The sequence below is a fragment of the Prunus avium genome, chromosome 7, assembly GCF_965620075.1.
Source record: "Prunus avium chromosome 7, drPruAviu1.hap1.1, whole genome shotgun sequence".
Classification (NCBI taxonomy): Eukaryota; Viridiplantae; Streptophyta; class Magnoliopsida; order Rosales; family Rosaceae; genus Prunus; species Prunus avium.
This window is the reverse complement of record NC_142290.1, coordinates 25,253,027-25,274,245: the sequence shown is the minus strand read 5'-3', so window position 1 is coordinate 25,274,245 and position 21,219 is coordinate 25,253,027. Positions and strand designations below refer to the sequence as shown.

The 21,219-nt window shown below is 37.2% G+C and overlaps 4 protein-coding genes and 1 pseudogene across 6 annotated transcripts; 1 reads left to right on the top strand and 4 right to left on the bottom strand.

Annotated features, from left to right (window-relative positions):
• Positions 1 to 2,303: 2,303 nt before the first annotated feature.
• Positions 2,304 to 4,050, top strand: LOC110771493 (remorin 4.1). Its single transcript, XM_021975800.2, has 2 exons — positions 2,304 to 3,116; positions 3,458 to 4,050. The coding sequence occupies exons 1-2, from the start codon at positions 2,436 to 2,438 to the stop codon at positions 3,647 to 3,649; spliced, it is 873 nt and encodes a 290-aa protein (XP_021831492.1). The 5' UTR covers positions 2,304 to 2,435; the 3' UTR covers positions 3,650 to 4,050.
• Positions 4,051 to 5,240: 1,190 nt separating this feature from the next.
• LOC110771468 (uncharacterized) lies at positions 5,241 to 9,707 on the bottom strand. 2 transcript variants are annotated; one of them, XM_088244164.1, is made up of 4 exons: positions 8,912 to 9,707; positions 6,158 to 8,760; positions 5,968 to 6,072; positions 5,241 to 5,492 (listed from the first exon to the last, which is right to left on the bottom strand). In XM_088244164.1, the coding sequence occupies exons 1-2, from the start codon at positions 9,115 to 9,117 to the stop codon at positions 6,630 to 6,632; spliced, it is 2,337 nt and encodes a 778-aa protein (XP_088100290.1). In that variant the 5' UTR covers positions 9,118 to 9,707; the 3' UTR covers positions 5,241 to 5,492; positions 5,968 to 6,072; positions 6,158 to 6,629. The 2 variants fall into 2 exon arrangements, with proteins under 2 accessions (XP_088100290.1, XP_021831463.2); XM_021975771.2 differs by having other exon boundaries at positions 5,241 to 6,072.
• A 192-nt stretch (positions 9,708 to 9,899) lies between these two features.
• LOC110771511 (B3 domain-containing protein REM16-like) lies at positions 9,900 to 12,133 on the bottom strand. Its single transcript, XM_021975821.2, has 4 exons — positions 11,774 to 12,133; positions 10,711 to 11,083; positions 10,476 to 10,606; positions 9,900 to 10,319 (listed from the first exon to the last, which is right to left on the bottom strand). The coding sequence occupies exons 1-4, from the start codon at positions 11,852 to 11,854 to the stop codon at positions 10,026 to 10,028; spliced, it is 879 nt and encodes a 292-aa protein (XP_021831513.2). The 5' UTR covers positions 11,855 to 12,133; the 3' UTR covers positions 9,900 to 10,025.
• Positions 12,134 to 15,032: 2,899 nt separating this feature from the next.
• LOC148293218 (uncharacterized) lies at positions 15,033 to 16,227 on the bottom strand. Its single transcript, XM_088244628.1, has 2 exons — positions 15,590 to 16,227; positions 15,033 to 15,074 (listed from the first exon to the last, which is right to left on the bottom strand). The coding sequence occupies exons 1-2, from the start codon at positions 15,719 to 15,721 to the stop codon at positions 15,033 to 15,035; spliced, it is 174 nt and encodes a 57-aa protein (XP_088100754.1). The 5' UTR covers positions 15,722 to 16,227.
• A 509-nt stretch (positions 16,228 to 16,736) lies between these two features.
• LOC110771505 (sulfate transporter 3.1-like) lies at positions 16,737 to 21,128 on the bottom strand (annotated as a pseudogene). Its single transcript, XR_015825788.1, has 7 exons — positions 21,021 to 21,128; positions 18,300 to 18,404; positions 18,037 to 18,163; positions 17,512 to 17,928; positions 17,330 to 17,415; positions 17,157 to 17,233; positions 16,737 to 17,050 (listed from the first exon to the last, which is right to left on the bottom strand). The product of XR_015825788.1 is annotated as a sulfate transporter 3.1-like (transcript).
• Positions 21,129 to 21,219: the final 91 nt, after the last annotated feature.

Below are 21,219 nucleotides of genomic sequence, written 5' to 3'. Positions count from 1 at the left end.
TTTCACAACCCTATCTTCTGGAATTTTTTCACCCAAACTTGAACATGCATTCACAATGACTCAAAGTTTAGCATAAAATTCAGAAAAAGTTTCATTCTCATCCATTATGAGTGTCTCAAACTGTAAGGTGTGCATTTGAAGCTTGGCGCCCTCTACAGTATCTGTTCCTTCATGAGTAACCTGCAAAATGTCACAAGGTTCCTTAGAAGTATCACAACCAGATATATATTCAAATTGATCAGAAGAGACAACAAAAAATAAAGCATTTAACCCATTTTGGTTATTAGTACTGTGTGTGACTTACGCAGTGGTCCATTCCTCTCTAGTTTTGAGGACTATGCTTTCTTCCTCTTCTTTTCTGATTTTCTATGTAGGTTCAGAAAATCCATAAACCATTGTATACCATACACGTTCATCTATAGACCAGAGGAATTATTTCATTTTACCATAGTTGTTGCCTTCGAAATATGGTGGATGTACAACTGAGCCTGCGACACTATCCATCCTAAGGTATGTCAGATCTTGCTGAGTGTGTTCAGCAACCTGCTCTGATGCCAATTGCAATTACCTGTAGGATGACTAATAATGCCTAGAGGGGGGTGAATAGGCCAATTTAAAATGATAATCAATAAAAATAAACTGAAACGTGCAGAGCATAAAATAAAGGAAGACATAGAGAGTTATTTTACTTGGTAAAAGCCTACCTTTGGGGAAAGTCCACAGTACTCCTCAGTCCAAAACAAATCCACTATAGAACGATGATTACAAGAAGTATTCATACACTTATCCTAAACATATTCTAGATAATGTTTACTAACTTCTTTGTAACTCAACTTTTGTTGTGTTATGACCTTCCAACTCTCCTTATGTTGAACCCAATACTAGTCATGATCGATTCAAGCTCATCGGAGAAAAATCGCCACCACAGTTTGGTGCCCTCAACCGTATAAGTCACCGAACTATGCAAATAAATGCAATATGAATGATAAAGTGTTTGATAAATCACCAAGTAAACATGGAACACTTATCTCAAATAAAAAACGCAGCTTTCTTAAACGTTTAAGCACACAAAAATATTGTTGAAAAAGCTATCTGAAGGAAAACACAAAATCTTGTTTTTATAGAGGTTTTCTTCACAGGAAGAAACTTATGTACCAAATCTCCATTCTTCAAGGCTAGAAAAAAATCACAATAGAATATTTCCTATTCTAAATGCAAGTCACGTGTAAACCAAGCACTCATGAAAGGAGATGCTCAAGAAAGAAGATTTTGACCAATCACAATATCAAAGGAATCCTTCTATGTTTAGGTAAACTATTAATAGCATCTTGACTCCTTGATATTATGATATAATTGAAAAAATGATTTCTAAGCAACCAAAACGTGTTAGAAAATCAAGGGGATGTTAAAGCATGAAAGCAAGAGAATCAAAATTGATTTGGGCAAAAATTGGCTAAATGAGATGCACTCTTAAAGGGATTCTAATTAATTAAAAATTAAGAAAATAAAATCATATCAGACTCCACAACAACATTCCTTTAATGAGTGCATAAAAAATGACATGTCTTACCCTTCCAATCATATGCCTCATACGTTTTAAGTCACCATACTGGTATTCAGGGATTGCTAAACTGTTTCAATCATGTAATTTCTAGAAATCAGAGACATCAATTTTGCTTTAACTCTACAGCTAAATGACAATTCCAAACCTATATTAAGTTCTAGGAAATGCCAACACAATTTCATGCCAACCCAAAAAACAGAGATGATTTTCAATAGTTGTTTATCAACCATTTTGGAATAAGCTACAAACTAATTAAGGTGGGAGTAGGGGCTTGTCTCTTAGCATAGGAGTGTATATAGACTGGCCCCCACACCTTTCAAATCCCCTTATCTAGCAATTTTCTTTTTGGCTCTAGATGCTAGAGGTAGGGAAAATTAATAGTAATTTGAGTGAATATTCCATTATGTATGGTGGATTAACTTTTTGAAAGTTGTATGAGAATGTTATAATTAATTCAAAACTAATAGAGATATCACACCCCAAGCATACATTTGATGGGAATCAATGAAGGTGGGGAAGTAAGGGTGTGAATTAAAAGAATCTATACAAGGTGTGGCAATAAAAGAATAAGACAAAACTAAAGGGTCCTTAGATAAATAAAATTTTAACATATCCTGAAAAAATACTCTAAACTCAAACCCCCTTTTTTTTACCCCATTTGGACAATTAGCATCCCTTGGCCTATTTACATTATGGGCTTTCACTTCAAGCCTCTTTTTAAATCCTACTTCTATTTCCATGTGTGTGGCTTAAATTTCTCTTTGAACAATTGTCAACAGTCAAGACCCTTATACAAGTCTTAACTTAAGCCCTTTACTCTCTTTGTCACAACCCCATTTCATTTTCTAAAACACTTGACAAACACTCTGCTATGAATGATCAAAGGGCTGGCACAAGCCAAGGAATACAAGATCAAGATGATCATGGTGAAGATGAGCAAATCATCCGGGACATCCACGCCTTGACACCACCTCACGCACCGCCACAGCTGGCTAATCGGGGCCGAAGAAGGGAAGCTTGGGAGACTAGTAGCCATAGATCATCATCTTTGTCCATGGCTAGCTCAGAAGGTGCTCCAAGTGAGAATTTCAGTAGCATAAGTAGAGAGTTCAGTGCTCTAGTGGTTGCAGGATCAGCTATTGGGACTAATAATAGTACCAATGAAAATGATAGCGCTGTAAATCATGGGAACAATAACTTGGGCAGGATTGGAGAGGAGGACAATATGCCTGAGGAGGAACTTAACCCTTTGGCTATAGTACCAGATAATTACAACCCATCAGAGCCAATTGCTTCTCCAAGACAAGCTGGGGCTAGGAATTATGCAGTTGGGTCTTCATCAAGCATTGCTGGGACTCAGGGTCATCAAGGAGGTGATCAGGTGGTTTCTGTGCAGAGGGTGAAGAAAGAAGAGGTGGAGTCAAAGATATCAGCTTGGCAAAACAACAAGATTGCCAAGCTTAATAACAGGTTTAAGAGGGAGGATGCTATCCTTAATGGTTGGGAAAGTGAGCAGGTTCAGAAAGCTTCTTCTTGGATGAAGAAAGTTGAGGTATGTGGGCATAATTAATCTTGATGAAAGTGCTATTATTGTTCTGCATGTGGGTTAATTATTTCCTAATTATCCATGTTGGAAATTTTGCTCATGATGGTTTCTCTGACTAGTTGAGATTAGGATGGTTTGCAACTTTCTTTTTCATTGATTGCATACTATTTTCCATCCAATATTCTTAGAGCATGTATTTGGTCAAACAGATAATCATAATTTAGATTATCAAACATTAATAATAACAATAATAAACATTATCATCTTCATCATCATAATGTTATGATATACTTTCTTTTGGTGAAACTATTATCTCATCAAATTTTGTCCTTGTCTAATTTGTGCAGAGGAAGTTGGAGGAGAAAAGAGCAAGGGCCCTAGAAAAGATGCAGAATGATATAGCCAAAGCTCATAGAAAAGCAGAGGAGAGGAGGGCATCAGCTGAGGCTAAAAGGGGAACAAAAGTGGCAAGAGTTCTTGAAATAGCCAATTTAATGAGAGCTGTTGGAAGAGCACCTGCAAAAAAGTCCTTCTTCTAAGCCTTAAATTACCATTTTCCATATGCCATACCCCCCAACAAAAAAAATAAAAAATCATTAGGGAAAATAAATGTCCCACAATCATATAAGGGCCTTTTCCTTTTGAATGAAGGCACCTCAATATGATGAAATTGGGCAATGAAGAGTGGCATTAAGAAAAAAAATATAAATTAGGGATTTTGAGTGCTTGTGATTGATGGGTATTTTTGAGTGCTTTAAGTGTGCTGGAATTTTGGGATGGATCTGTTAGTTGTAGTGGTGAAAGAAGCTTCTGAATCTTGTACAGTTTTCTTATTCTTGGTCAGGAGTTGGTGTTTATTGTTGTAATGCATATAATTTTCTAAGCATAATTTGGTGTATCTTCCACCTATGAAATGCAATGGTAATTTGTTTAATGTTTATTATTATTTGAAATAAAAATTGTATTTAAGAACCAACCAAAAGATAGCCTCTTACTTACCTAACCACAACAAATGAAAGAACTTATGTTAATAAAATGCAACACCAGATCTAAAAGCATAAGATAAAGCAGACGTGGGTTAGGCAAGTTGGCTAGAGCAGTAAGTTCATCCCGTTGCACTTAAATTCAAGTCCTTCTCGTAGATTAGATTAATTTAGAGTAATTTAGACTATTTGAAGAAAGAAATACACAAAAGATTTTAACAGTATAAAGCATTTTGTGTTCAGTATGTGACAACAAACTTGGACCATTGAGTGTTGCTTAATGCTTTAGCAATTATCAAAATGATATATCACCGACATGTCACGATATTGGACATATTGTCACCTAAATGGTTGCTACATACACTTAAGTTATTAGTTGTTTAGTTAAAAAAGGCCAAAAAGAAAGATCTTTCTCTTCGATTTCCAACAAAGAAGATCTTCAAAAACATCTCCCTTTCAAAGTTGCTATGCATTGCAAATAATTTCTTGGATGGCCATACCACTTTGCGACAAAATAATGAAACTTACTATCTACTTTCAAACACTTCTAACTAAGAACATGAAGTTCTACATTGGAAACTTGACAAATTAAATTACAACACATAATAAGGGGTTTTACTACTAATAGCATCGAAACTTTTTGTATAAAACCCTACACCTGCCAAATATGCATATGGTTAAATTGAGGACAATATCAATGTTGGTAGTATTGAGTCGGGAGTATGTCCCCCAAAAATCTTAAAACCAGCATCGTCAAACATTCCTCCTCTAGCAAAACTTTGTTGTGAGCTTCCCTTTCTTTCTTTCCACGAGTAAAGGCTGTAGCTTTTCTAACTTTTTACCTCTTACATTGTGTCTGTTTAAAGATGCAATTCTAGTGGTTCACGCTCATTCCTTGAAATGAGATAAAAGTTGTCATTCAAGCATATTCTATTGGCAGATTATGCGTGCAGGCAACACTTGGCCATCATGATTCTTGACTAAATTGTTTCTTGTTAATTATTTTTGCTTTTTGCTTTTGGACTGAACCAATTTTTGGTCTGTCAATCATATGAAGAGACAAAATGGTATGTCAAGGACAGTTGAAAGGAGAACGATCCAAAAATGCAAATTGCGTTTAGGAAACTGCAATTTTTTCCGTGTCCTCTGAATCTAAACACTTAGACAGTATGATAGATGGAGGCGGGAAGTTCTTACATCATTCTATGTCTCAAATGTAGAAAAATACATTTACACTACTTCTGCAAGTTCCTACATCCCAATTGTATTGTAAAGATTAGGTAGAAGACAAACAGCAAGAACTAAACACCATCTACAACAATTTATGCACCTGTTCGGGGATAGTCATGAGAAGTCATCTCGATATCTTTTCTGAAGGTCCGTCTTCATGAGGCAATTCCTGAAGATAAGTGACGAAAATCTGGTCATGAAAGTAGGAATTGAAAGTTTGAATAAAGAAGAATACCTGCCCAATTTTCAGTGAGGCTCTCCCGAATTTGATCGTTACATTCAGTAGGAAGAACAGAAATTCTTATAAAGCAAGAAACAACAAAGCACAAGAAGAACAAAGTCTGCAACATTACGCAGTGCCAGATGCTCTAGAAGTCAATATCATGTCGGCAACAACCTATGTAGCAAGCAATCATTAACAGATTTTCCACTAAGAGGAGTGAAAAATCCAAAAGAATCTTACACAACAATTGTGAATAACACTATTCAAATCTTTTACTAGTTCATGCATGCACACACTCTCACTAACTTGATGGTGGATAGCAGGGCCTAAAGGAAACTAGAGGGTTTGATAACAACAAATTAATAAGCAAATCATAGTACGTTAGGAACTGGGGGAAATTTAAAATTAGTTAAAAGATGACCTCTTCTTGAATGAACTTCATTGCAACAAAAGCTTTATGTTCCACCCTCCTCGGCTCAACTCCTTGTGTATCATGTCATGTTCCAGCCATGAATTATACAGTCAACTGCAAATATGCCACAATAAGTTAGCAGCTTATACAAGAAAAAGTAACAAAATATAAAATTATAAACTCGGGTTGGAAAACATACCTGACCATAAGAGAATTTTCTAGTAATGCAGCAGATGAACATGAGCCGAGCCTCTATAAGCAATCATCCCATGCCTTTCTCACATGATCACACACTGAAAAGTACTTCATAACCGTTTCAAATCCAGGCCCCTCATGGTAGGCCTTAAACTCTAAGTTATCAATTGTATAATTTGGAGGACAATGCAATAAAATTGGGCCATAAGGAGCATCTAAATAGTGTTTCCTTGAGGAAAGACCATATTTGAACCTCAAATTCCTCGATTGATTTGAAAACCATATACCAACACAATTTTAGCAAGTTCTCCTCATGGCATAATATAGTATCATCATTTTTGAAGTATCATTGTCTGCCTGCCATGGTCAAATTTTTCAGTCTAAAAAAAAATTTAACCAATAAACTCTGCTAGGCATGATTCCTGTCTCAAAACCAGTCTGTCCTAGGATCTATCCCCATAACACAAGGTTTGCTATCACCAATAGTCTCTGCAAGAACACAAGCCATCCTTAAAATGATGAAATCTGTTAGCATCCCTCAATATGACCTCTCTTCCGATAACTTTGGATATTAATTTAATTGCAGAATGGCAATCACCACAAACGCGAAGATTCTTCATCACCCGAATGGGCATCCCTTGGGGTACCTTCAAGAGTCCATATGCTATGGCCAGTTTCTCACTGTGATAACCCAAGCTGTGTGCCTTTTCTTCTTCCTCCACATCATGCAATACAAAGCTGGCATCAGGGCAGTAACCAGCTTCTCTTAACAATACACCTAGTTTCTCTAACATTCTCATGATCATCGCATGGTCTGGGTGTCCCGTGCTCTCTCCCCCAGTAAACATATGAACGTTTTTCTCCACCTCAATCCAGCTACAGCCAGGTGACTTGCTAACGCTTCTTGTTCTCATGTTTTTCCTCAGCTCTGCGACATCATGCCATCTACCCTGTGATGCATAAATATTTGATAGCAAGACGTAAGGCCCTGCTTTGTTGGGCTCAAGTTCTGTAAGTTTCTTCGCTGCAACTTCTGCCAAATCCAATTTCATGTGTTGTCTGCATGCGCCTAATAAGGCACCCCAAACAATGGCATCTGCTTCAACTGGCATTTTCTTAATTAAATCCATTGCCTCCTTTACCTTTCCTGCTCGACCAAGCAGATCAACCATACAAGCATAATGTTCAGTTCTTGGCTCCACCTGGTACTTTGACTTCATTGTCTCAAAAATTTCAAGACCTTTTTCTACCTTCCCACTATAGCTACATGCTGAAAGAACTCCAATAAAGGTGATCTCATCTGGTGATATGCCCAAGGTGCACATCTCTTGGAAAACTTGTAAGGCTTTCTCTCCTAAACCATGTTGGGCATAACCGGTGATCATTGAGTTCCACATAACTATATCCTTCGCAGCAAACCTGTTAAACACCCGGTTTGCCTTCAGAAGGTTACCACATTTAACATACATTGTCATCAAAACCGAGGCAACATATACATCATGATCAAATTGGTTTCTCACCAACTGGGCATGAATTTGTCTACCATAATCAAGGCTGGCCAAGCTGCCACAAACAGATAGAACGCTTATCAAAGAAGGGAAATTCGGCCTAACACTTTCTCTTTGCATCAAAGTAAACAAGTCAAGTGCTTCCAATTCAAAACCTTTCCGTTCATAAACTTTAATCATCGCACTCCATGTCCGATCATCCCTCTCTCTCATATTATCAAAAACTTCCCTTGCTTTAGCTACCTCTCCATTTTGGCCATACCCAAGTATTATTGCATTACAAGCAACAACTGACTTATCCGGCATGGCATGAAAAAGCTCTGAAGCCTCTTCAAGCCGTCCACACTGAGTGTAACCTATTAGCATTGCCGTCCATGAAACCTCATTTTTCTCCGGCATCACTTCAAAAAGCTTTCTAGCAACATCCACCTGGTTGTTATGCACATACCCAGATACCATCGTAGTCCAGGAAACAACATTCCTTCGCGGCATCTCATCAAAAATCTCACGTGCTTCTGCCAAACGGCCAACTTGAAAATACCCACCAATCATATTAGTCCTTGTCACCACATCCTTCTCGGGCATCATATCATAAAGCCTACGAGCCTCATCAATCCGACCCTCTTGAATCAGGCCACCTAACATCACTGTCCATGAAACAACATTCCTTTCAGGCATCTGCCAAAAGAGTGATTCAGCCTCTGAAATCATACCCTCTTGAACGTACCCTCTAACCATCGAAGTCCATGATACAACATTCCTTTCGGGCATCGAATCAAACACTTTCCTAGCCTCAATAATCATCCCATTCTTGACATAACCGGATATCAAACCATTCCAAGAAACCGTATTCCTCTCCAGCATTTTATCAAACAGTTTTCGGGCTTCTCCTGGCTGATTACTTTGGAAGTAACCTGCAACTATTGAGTTCCAAGACACAATAGTTTTGTCAGGCATTTGATCAAACACCCTTCGGGCTTTCTCAATTTGGCCAAGCCGAGCATACCGAGCAATTTGAGAATTGGAGGAAATTGCAATACTAGTGCAGTATTTCCGAGATAGAATAAAGCGAACCCGCATTGTTCGGCACAAAATTGCACTGCCCAAATCAATAAAATACCAATTATTCAGAGATTATTAAATAATACCGTAAGTGGAATTCAAATATGACTGAAAATATGCCCAAACGATCAAATAATAAAAATATAAAATTTTATATTCGAGCTTGATTTTAAAATAAAATAAAAAACCTGGTGGAGTGGAGCAGATGCAGCAGCACAGCTTTCAGTGGAAAAGAACAAGTCCGTTCGACATTCTTTCTTCTTTCTTCTTCTGGTTCTTTGAGTTGGTTGGTGCCGCCGTTTATTTTCAAATGGGAAAACTTGGCCTTTTCTTCTCTCTCTCTCTCTCTCTCTCTCTCAGAGGCTGGGTGTGATTTGGCCAAGTTTTTGAACATTAGATTTTGACCCTATATTTATTATAATTTTAAAAAAGGCCACATAATCTTTCAAATAATTTCAAAATAACCCCTATCCGCATCATATATCTGGTTCAAATTTGGAAATATGCAGCTCTCTTTTTGAAATTTCTGATCCCTTGATTATTTGCATATGGATTCCTGCAAAACATCTTGAGTTTCTTCAGACACAATCTATATATGTCATTGCCAATGGTCTTCATGTTGGCATCACATATGGTTTGGTACACTGGACAGCTCTTGGTATCTTCTTGGGAGCTCCACTTGCAGCCTCAATTTCTCTATGGCTATCTGTTCTTATGCTGGCCTTCAATGTTAATTGTACAAAGAGTTTTGAGCATACATGGGAAGGATTTTTATTCGAATCTCTCTGCAACAATGAAATGGTAAGTGGACATCCTTCAAACTTTTATACTTTTATCCCGAATTCTGAATAATGTTCTCTTGTCATGCATACGTCAGGTGAATAATCTCACAGCATAACATTCAGACTCTGTGACAGAATAACATTTTGTTCTACTCCTTCAAGTTCTCTATTAATTGTTGATTCAGTTCAAGGTGTCTTTTCAGGTTGAGATCACTCACATTTCAACTTTGTTCTTCTTTTTCAGGTGTGACTAGAGGATGTAAACTTGGCAACAATCTAGATAAATGTTAGGCAAAAGAAATAGTTAAACTGTAGCAACATAGACCATTTGAGAAAACCTAGTTTATTATCATAATTAAACATGGATTAGTATTAACCTTGCAAAAACAAGGACTGCAACAACTGAAATCTTCTGTTCATTCAAATATCTTACCATTAAATCATACTCTAACATTTCTTGCAACTGAAATCTGCAACAATTTACTCATCACTGCAATGCCAGGTTCTCAACTATATAGCCCTAATATTTGACACAAGAGTCATCCAATACAACATAACTATTTCCTCGGAAAATATGCATTTTCATTCCACCTCGCATGGCGTTGACAAGCTCAAAAACCAGTGTGTCCCCAAGTGAAATGTTGTTTGCTTGACAACATTCTGACCACCCTTTTGTCATGAGCAAACGACCACCGTTATGTTCTTTTTCATCAAGCCTTAGTTTAACATCCCATGATATCCCATTTGGGTCTTCAACCCTTACACTCTTCTTTCTAATGAGACCTGTAGCCACAGCCAGCTCCTTTGGGATATTCTGCAAATATGAACGACATTGAAGGGAAAGAAAATGCTCAGCCACTTGAGTTGGACATTTTTCAGTCCATCAAAAGGTTTTCTGAAGAGTTCTTTTACCATTTTTTCCATTCAGTAACAGAATTGGATTATGGATTGGGGTGACGAAAGTACTCACCATGCGATAGCGGTTCTTCCTCATAGCTTGAATGAAGCATAGATGCTTCGATCTGAACACAATAGGTGCATTTGATGTTTCTTTCCCACCATCAGTTCTTGCAATCCTCTTTCCAGACTTGAGAGACTTGCCTATACAATTCCAAACAGAGCCTGATTTAAAAAGAACCTATAAAGAAAACTAGCACATACAAAAATCCCCAAGCTTTAAAGAAGTAAAATAGCATACAACTTACGCTTCCTTATGTTCGACATACGAGCATCTTCTTCACTGTCTTCGTCGGGTTCTTCAGTGTCAAGCTCAATGATCTCCTCCTTTACTCGAGCTCGATTTCCCCTTCTCTTCTTGGCTGGTTCTAACTCCTTCTCAGGGCCAATTGGATCATACAGTTTGACATTAAACTTGGACTTGCCATCATAATCAAAAACCAAAAGATTTGCAATTTCCAAAGAATGGTCCTTCACAAAACGCTGCCAACCCTCATGGAAGAAAAATCTATCCCCTCTCACTTCCAAACCCACTGTCCAACAGTCTCCACTAGGACCTCTAAGAGTACATTTGGGAGGCAATCGTCCATTGATATGGTCCATAAATGCAGGTGGTATACTCTACAAAATTCAACAAAACTCTAGCATAAACATAGCATAAATAATAAAAACCAAGCAACTGTGGACATCAGTACATCTTGAACAGAATTTTTAGGCTATGAGATGAACAAAAGGGCCAAACCACAATCAGTTAAAACAATCGATCAAATTGCAGTCATTCTAAAGCAAAAAGAACAGAGAAAAAAGAAACAGAAATGTAAGAAACAAAAAAGGCAATCCATGATATGCAGCAGTCGTTTTAAAAACCAAAAAGAACAGAGAAAAAAGAAACAGATAAGGAAGAAAGAAAGAAAAAACTAAGGCAAGCCATGATATTGCAGAGACAAAAGAAACAGAAATGGAAGAAAGCAAAAAAGAAAAAAGGAAAAGGGCAAGCCATAATATTGCAGTACTTTTAAAACCAACAAGAACAGAGAAAAAGAAACAGAAATGGAAGAAAGAAATTTAAAAAACAACACAAATCCTGTTAGGAACCTAGAAGATCAGCAACTTTCAGTTGAATCAGTCAGTAAGTTTCATTTAATTAGAGGGTTTCATATATAAATCCCCAAAATAAACTCTGCTTTTACAGAACAAAACTCATTTTGGCAAACCAACAAAAACAGACAATTTACATAAAAATCTACTTAATATATCTCATCATCAGGAACAGAGAAGTGAAAGAAATAGAGAGGTAGGACTGGATGTTACCAAACGCTGAGAGAAGTCACCAACCAGGAACTTGAAAAATGATGGTATCTTTGGTGAAGGCTTAGTTGGTTTTCTACCCATTATTTGGATGATAAGCTGGAATTTTATGAAGATGAAGATTAGAGATTGAACAAGCAGTGTGTTCAGTTTCAGTTTCCAACTGAGGAGCTCTCCGGAACAGCTTTCTTCGGGTTCTTCAATTGTGGTGAGGACAGCCGTTTGGTTTTGGAGATTTTAAGGAGAAGAAGCTCTTCTGTAACGTCTGTATTAGATCTTGTGTGCGTAAGCTCAGTTTGGATTTTTGCTTTGTCTTTAATTCGTTTGTTTTATTCCTGCTGGATTTGGAAAGTACTTCTAATGGGCACATGCATGGGAAAGTAACTCCAGACCCAGAAAAAGGAAAAGATTTAAAAAAAAAAACAGGAGCAAATTTCTGGTGTTCATGGTTTAGTAAAGTAAAAGTAGGGGACTGTATATGAATAATATCTGTGTGTATTTACTAATGTATGAAAAATACGTGAATTTTACTTGTACCATTCAACCTTTTGTAAAGAAAACGTGAAAAATATATAAGTACATGCATAATAAATATATTATATATTTTGATTATAAAGAATATTTATTTTACCGTATGTGTTTCTTTTCTTTTTTTCATGCATTAGACCGTTTTCTTTTCTGTTTTAATATGTGACACGATTAAGGTTAAAGATTAACTACATGTGACATGCAACCTGTGACTAAAGAAAAAAAATAAAAGAAAGGAGGAAGAACTCATCAACTAAAGATGATGGTTTCTTTGGTTTCTTATTGACTAGTCACTTATGATTTTAGGTGAATTGAATATATTTGGTACCAACTAATTTCATCCATTCATAACTCTTCACTTTTTTTCCGAGTCCATAAATTTGAAATCGAAGATTCACAATTGCATGTGCACTCCTTGAATGAAAGCACATCATATACTCAATATAGGGTTGACAGTCTTGCCGTAAATGTATACTCATTGATAAGGCCATCTTGCTAGTTGTGAACTTGTGGTGTTGGTGTCAGCCAAGTTTTTCCTTTTTCTTTTTTCGTATATTGCTTGGTAAAAGTGATTTGTCCCAAAATGGAGAATGAAATTGAGATCAAGATCAACCAGCAATGCATGGGATTCTTTTATATCTCTCACCTTCCTCAATCAATTGCTCCACTCATCGACTCAATGCTTTCATGTTAAGATATCTCATCCATGTTGTTAATTTCTGTGGCTGTAATTAATTGTGAAGCAATATAATATGCACCCATTTTTGGAGAAAGAAAAGTTGATGGCCTCATTTTTTTTTAAAACCACTATGTAAAGTGTTTTTAAGTACTTTAAAGGTTATTAGAGGATAGGGAGCAACTCATTATTTCATAGATAAGTTGTCTCTCTAGTTTCTTCCGAGGCACTGACTATTATACTATGTCAGTTAGATTTTCAATGTTGATAGATTCACTAATTGTTATGAATGACTTGAATTAGGCTATACAATGAGTGTGGAATGAATCTGGAATTTTATGGAACAAAACTCCACTTCTCTAGAGTGACATGCCTAAGTTTTAGACCCTTATGCACTTGTGAATTAATTATGGTGAATTTGTAAGCAAGTATAGGTGATGTTGCAATACAACCTTGCAGATTCTGTTATCTTGTTTTAGAGCCTTATTTTGAGTTTTGTTTGATAGGATTAGCACATATCTAAGGCTCTTTACTCAAATTAATTTTGCGGTTTGCTCACTAAAGTGTCCTAGACTTGCTTTGGACCATGATAAATATATATGTGCTGCTCTTAGGGGTGGACATTTGAACCGGTGCACTGAGTCAAACCAAGTATATAAAAAAAAAGGAAAAATCGTATTGACAAAAAAAGTCAACCTATGCTCAAAAACTGAACTAGACCGTTTTGGATCGGTTCTCGTCCCAGTTCTTGTCTTGAAAAAACCGATATATAAACCTAACCGGATTGGTTATGTTAAGTTTACTTATTTATTTATATCCAAAATTATTAGTAAGCCTAATTAATATTCAAATCACATTAGTAACTCCAAGTAATATTTTAGCCCAATTACTACCCAAATGTCTTAGTTCCAATTTATACCCAACTAATAACAACTCTAGCCCAACTTCTTTTCCTTTTTGGTGAACCATACCCATTTTTCTCTCTTTTCCACATATTTGTTTCTATCTCTTCACCTCTCTCTCTCTCTTCTACCTCTTTCTCTCTTATTTTATCTCTTCTACTGATTTTTTTTCTTTCTTCTTATTTTTCTCTTCTTCACATCTTAATGTTTTGCAGGTTGTCTAAAACACCACAACACTCACATTTCTTGACTCCAAACATATGACCACACAAAATTCCATCGGATTCAAATAATTGCATGAACATTGAAGATGTTGGTCTTTCTAGTAGTAAACCACAATCCATTTCTCATCCAGCCTTCCAAATTTGGAAAATTTGTAAACACTAGGCTCGTCATTGTTACTGACGGGTAGCACCATAATTAATTTTGGTTCCTTATTTATCTCATTTCTTATCAACTTGTAAATATCATGGATAAAAATAGAAGTTGCATGTTCCTCTAGAGGTCGGAGGTGTGTAAGAAGGAGTGGGTGTGAATTCTTCGAACCAAAGTCATCCTTCACATTCTCATTTCTCAACTTCAATAGGGATCTTTTAACCTACGGAACACACTTCACTAACTTCATACCTCTACCAATTCCATCCTTCAAGTTCTTATGCATACCCTCAACACATTGTGTGGTGGTATTCTTACCAAAAAAACTGCCCCGAGCAATTAGCTTCAGCCCATCTTTTCCGTTTGTGGTGCATCATTTTGATCCAATCGCCTTTTAGATCATGTGTATCTATCATATGTTGTCAATGTTGTTCGAACGCCACTATTGTCAAACCACCATGCACATAATAGCTGAACTCCCTTACAATTTTTGGGTTATCCACATTGGAGTTCACATTCCTCATAATGTGCCATGAACATAAACGATGATGTGCGTCGGGAAAAACTTCATCAATCGCAAAGGAATTTGTGTGACATGACAATGTTAACCACCAACATGCAAAGACAGAAGAGTGAAAAGAAAATCAACAACTTATTTGCTTGCTTGTAACTCTTTGTGCAAAGAGGACAGAGAAGGACGACCGGCGTATAATATGCCTGAAAAGCCTTAGAAAGACCTATTTATAAGCTTAGACAAGCCTTAGAAACCATCAATAGCAATTCAAACTAAATCAATGGTACTAAAGCCGAAGAACTCATAAAACTGCCCAAATGGAAAGAAAAAAAAAACAGAAAACTGTTATAAAAGTTGGTCTCCTGCCAACTGGTCTGAGATTTGATCATGCCGAAAAGAAACAGAGAAATGGAGGCCCAAAACATAAAATCAACAGAAAAACAAAACAGTATGCCTTAGAGAGTCAGTGCTTCATAAAGTCCACATATATCCTGAGCAGTGTAGGTGAGCAAGTTTACTTCAGCCACACGATCAGTTCTCCTGGTTCATTTTTGTATCAACGATAGTGCAAAAGGATCATTGGGATAGCAGATTGGTTTCCCTGGACTTGTTGGGTCGTTTTTACCATATCTTGCGGTATAATATTTGTTACCAATAAGATCCGAAGTGGAAATAATCCAATGTAAGCCAATACAGTTAATGCCAATCCACAAACTAAAATGAACCTCCAAAAGCACAAACAAAATATGTAGTATCAATCAATAGACAAAGATAGAGAACATTATGTATTGTAAACAAAACAAATTTTACAAAACAGATCAAACCTCCTTAATGTCAAGATCAACCACCTTCTCTTCAAAAGCATCAACCGTCTTAAAGTTCAACGTTTTAAGCAATGTGATACTTGATACAGTAGACATAGGCTTCACTTCCAAATCATCCATTGTCATGTACATAAGTTAACGTCACTCTTGACGTATCCTCCCTTAATGTTGCCGCACGTCACTCCAGTAGGTTCTGGTGGAGGAGCAACATAAAACACCTGGGTGGATATTTTGAGTGAAATGCAGGTTGGACAAGGTGTTACAGGACTATCAGAAATATGGCGCTTGCAATTTACACAGAGGTAGAACCGTTTAGGCGCATTCGAGTCATTGTTGGCTGGCAATTGAAGGATGTTAGCGCCAGAAATTGTTGTCTTGGGTTTCAGCAGGGAGTCTTCGTTAAGATTGGGTTGCATGTATGTGTCACTGAGATTTTCGAGGCTCTCGTAAAGTTTGCCTAAGCAACCAACCATGCCACCATTGGAGAGGAGGAGCCTAGTCACAGTTGCAAAATGCAAGGACAGAAGAGTGAAGAGAAAATCCACAACTTCCTTGCTTGCCTCAGCAAACAGAACTTTGTTGCTTTTTGTGTCAATCAGGAGCTTCAAACTCACAGTAGCACTGTTGGTGGTAGCCATTCAGGCAATGTTGAGGACAGAGGAGAAGGGCAGCATATGCTTAAGCATTTAAAAAAAGACCCATTTATAGGCTTAGAATGAAGTCCTAAATTCAAAAAAATTAAAAACTGGAATGGTGAATGGATCATGAAGTGGTACTGGAGTTGGAATCTTGAAGCTTGTATATATGGGGATGTTTGTTTTTGAATAGGGATGATGTATCCCTTTGTTTTACAGTGTTGTTATTTTAGAGGTCTTCTCTGGTGTAATAGGAGTAAGACCCGGCTGTGTATATATGTAATGTAATGGCATTCGCCTGCTTTTGGACTTTAAACTTCTCTTTCATTTTCACACTCTGTGCACTAACTAGTAGTTGATTTGGTTAGCTGAACTCCAGCTTTGTCTCAACACTGATACAAAGAGATCAGATTCTGCTTTCTTCTTCTCTAAAAGCAAAAAGTATGGCCGCGCGGCTAAACTGTTTAAATATAATATATTAAAAGAGTATAGCTGCACGGCTATACTCCCTTTTTTAAATTTTTTTCCCTGAAATTCATTTCTCCTTAATTCAAATGAATCTTCATATTTATGCGGATATTGCTTTCTGATACATAAATTCACATTGTAGCCAGCCAAAGCCATCAAACGTTGTTCCATGCAGCTGGTTCTTGATCTTTGCCAGGGTTGGGCTTGGTGGAGTGAAGCATGAAGTTGCATGCTGCAACAGCCTCTGCAACTGTGACTCACAGTCTGTGAGATAAATCCATCCTTGACATGTTTTCTCAATCAACTCTGACTTGTTCATCTTCTTCATCACCTCGCTTCCTGGGTTTGCCAGTACAAGCTAAACACAGATGGGAACAAAATTACAGAGTTATATAAACAGATGAAATAAAAATTTGGAAGGAAATATTTGATAAATTGAAAGAGACTATTGCAGATTTTTGAACCTGGAGCCCCCTTCTGTCAACAAGCTTTTTGACCTCTTCAAACATGCTTATCCCACTTGTGTCTATGTTACCAACAGCTGCAAACTAAACCAGAAAACAAATTAATTTCAGGGTAAAAAATGTCACATTAATTTTCTTTATATACATATGCACTATTTGTTTCCCTTAGTTACCAGTCATATCCAATATCACATATTGTAAGCTACTTTCCCCTGCAGATTTGATCCTATCTTCCTCATCATTTATCCACCTTGTAATCCTGAAAACAAGTAGGACATTGGGTCAACTTCCAAACTATTATTTTTAAATTTGATTATAACATGCAAGAGTGTGTTCAGGTTTAATTAATTAGTACCTTTCTCTTAAGGAGTTGGTATTTGCAAAGTAAATGGGAGCATCAATCTCAAGTATGAGAATTCCAGGAACATTGCTTGCATTGGGATACTGCTCAACATTTCTGTAAACCATGGAATTCGGAAGGTTTCCTTGAACAAAAGTCCTTGGCCTTGCCACAAACAAAAGTATCCTGATCACAGATACAGGCACTCATGCAGACAACAAGTCAAACGTGTCAACCTTCCAGAGGTGAATTGCGGCTTCATAATCTATGAGCCGAGCATGGCGGCTATTATAATAGCAGACAGCACAACCAGGGGAGTGTAATGGAACAGAGGAGTGAGGAACAACAATGTGAACATAACCGCAATTGCCATGACAACATTTGACGTCTTGCATCCTGCATTGTAGTTAACTGCTGACGTGGGAAATGGCCCTGAAAATTGATGAAAAAATTTTGCTTAATTAGCAACATGAAATGAATCTAATTAAGATTAAACCCCTTAATTTAATTAGTATTAAATGTGTACGATGAGTGATTAACCTGTGGTGAGGTAGCAAGAAGTGCAAGAACCAGCAACGTTCATCATCCCAATGGCAATCATTTCTTTGTCCCCATCAATGTGGTCATTCTTGAACATGGAAAAGCTTCTCCCTACTGCTATTCCTTCCTGCACATAGCAATTATGAAAACCCACAATCCATTAATTGTTATAATTAAGAACGGTTTGCAATACAACATGTTCTTTCTTGTGATCAACTGGCCTACAAAACATCTGTAACTAAAGAATTATGTTAATTACTTACGGCGAGAGCTATGACTCCAGTTTTGAAAGCTGTTGTCAGATAAGGAGACACAAACAGAAGGTCTCCAAAGGACATTGGATTAAGCCCCTTCTTCAGCTTTCCTATCTGACAATATATATCCACCAGAAAATTCAGGCATTAATTAAAAAAAATTGTCATAGGTAAAAACCAAAATACAAAATACAAAAAGCTTTTACAGGCTAAAATCTCTATTGCTCCCTCTAACAATAACTTTTCGACCACATCTTTCTGTTTTCAGGATGCAAAACACATAATCAAAAGCCAGTTTTCTTATAGCGGCCATCAGAAATTGAAGCGAGTTCATAATTTAGCTAAAGTCAAGAAAAAAAATGGACCCGCCTAGCCCGTAGGCCGATTTTCCCAACAGCCTAACTGAACAAAAGCATAGTTTATAGGTTTTGAGCTCCAATTATGAACATCATTACCGAATTTAACATTACAGAACAAAATCCACCACCTGTTCTAGATGTCTGTGTACATAGATTTTCCAAAATAAACAAAATATAAAGATAATTTAGTTAAAACTACAAGTAATTTGAATGCATTCCACTAAAAATCAGGAAGCAGAGTAATTGGAGACTGAGCTTGTGAAAAGAAAAACCTTGGGTTGAAGAAACTATCCCACCAGTCAGAATCTGCGGCTTTAGGCTCGACTGGAACCAAACTTAAGTTTTTCTTCAATTTCCTAACTTTCTTGCTTTTCTTTGATTTCTTGGGAGGCTCCATGAGAGCTCAAATGAGGAATTGCCCACCTCTGTTTTGGCCTTGAACTTGAAGACTTTGATGGGAAGTATGATTCAGTGAAGCGAGCCAGGCGGAGAGGGGAATGTAAAGCCTGTATAGCTTTTTTTGGTCTTTTTTTTCACTATTTAAATAAATAGCATAGCCGAGCGGCTATACTATTTAAATATTATATTTTATATTTAAAAGGTGTAGCTTCCTTTTTTTTCCTGAAATTAATAGTATAGCCAGCCGGCTATACTCGGGTCCCTTTTCTTATAATAAATAGGCTATACCTCGGTCCTTTCTTCTATTTTTTTTAAAAATAAATCGTATCGCCGTGCGGCTATACTGTTTTTTGAAAAGTTTTAAAATTAATAGTATAGCCGCCCGGCTAGACTCCATTTTTTAAATTTTTTCATCAATTAATAGTCTAGCGGCCCGGCTGTACTCCAATTTTTAAATTTTAATTCCAATTAAAGTATAGCCGCGCGGCTATACAGATAAATACAATATATTAAAATAGCGCTGTGTTTTTTAATTTTTTTAAAATTAATAGTATAGCCGGCCGGCTATACTCCGCTTTGTAATTTTTCCTAAATTAATAGTATAGCCGCACGGCTATAGTCCGTGTTTTTTTAAATTTTTATTCCAATTAATAGTATAGCAGCGCGGCTATATGTTTAAATACAATATATTAAAATAGTATATCCATGCGGCAATACTCGATTTGTCTTGTGGTGGTAGACGAGGGTTTGTGAAAGATGTTGTTACAAACATGATAATGGATAATTTGGAAGTGAAGCCTATGTCTACCATATCGTGATGCTGAACAAGTTCAATGTTAAGAAAGTTGGTACCCTTGAAGAGAGGATCGTTCATCTAGGCATGGATGAGGTTTGCGTTCTTTTTGTTTTTGTTTTGGTTGGAGGTATTTTTATCTTATTCAAAAGGATGATTTTCTTTTCATGAATTCTTAGGGTCTAAAATTGCTGAAGGCATCATTGGAATCCAATGCAGTTCTCACCAATGTGTTCCTTTGTGGGCAGTCAACACCATATCCTTTTCAGCCCATTGAAGTTCCTTTGTGAATGATTTCAAGGCTTACACTGAAATCTGTTTTAGAACATTTGGAGAAAGGGTAAAAAATTGGATCGCAATCAACAAGCCGTTGATCATTGCCAAATTGGGATATGACCTTGCAGGGTTTCCATGCAGGGAAGGCAATTCAGTCACTGAACCTTACATTGTGAGCCATAGCCTTCTCCTAGGAGTCCTAGCCCATGCCACTGTTGTTGAGCTTTACAGAGAAACAAGGTGGACAAATTGGAATTAGTCTTATAGAAGAATATGTGGAGCCTTACTCAGAATCAACAGAAGACAGAGCTGCAGTAAAGAGAAATTTGGACTTTGAACTTGGATGGTACACGGAGCCATTGGTATATGGAGATTATCCAAAGAACGTGAGACATTTGGTCAAGGAAAGGCTGCCCATTTTCACTAAGGAAGAGAGGAGATTGTTGAAGGGTTCCTTTGATTTGTTGGCATCAATTATTATACCTCAAGATATGGTAAAAACGACCCTGCAACTCCAAAGAAGCCAATCTGCTACCTCAACGATCCTTTAGCTCCAAAGAAGCCTCAAGATATGTCTATACCTTACGATTCGGGCTTTACCACATCGATTACAAAAACAATCTCAAGCGCATTCCCAAAGAATCTACTAAGTGGCTCCCTAAAGTCCTAAAAGGGTGAGAGAAATAGAGATCAAGCTCTAGATGCGTGTTGATGAAGACCAAGTTCCAATGTTGAGTTTCATTGGCACAATGCCCTGTACCATACACAATGTTGAGGTTCACTGCAATAAAGGCAACGTTTGAGTGCTTCAATTATCAATCTATAATTAGGCAATACCAAACAATTATTGCAATATGCTGGTAGACTATGTCTTCTTCATCACTAGTTCAATATGGCAGCAACCTCCAACCCTAGTGTGAGCAAAGAAGTTGTTGATTGTTTCTTAACTATTCTGTCTCTGCATGTTGGCGCCATCATTAGGCTCCTCTGAGTCCTCTCCAAGAACGGCATGGTTGGCTGCTTAGGCCAACTTTATAAGATTTGCAGCCCAATCTTGGCAAGGACACGTTGCTCAAACCCAAGTCATCATTTGCTGACCAAT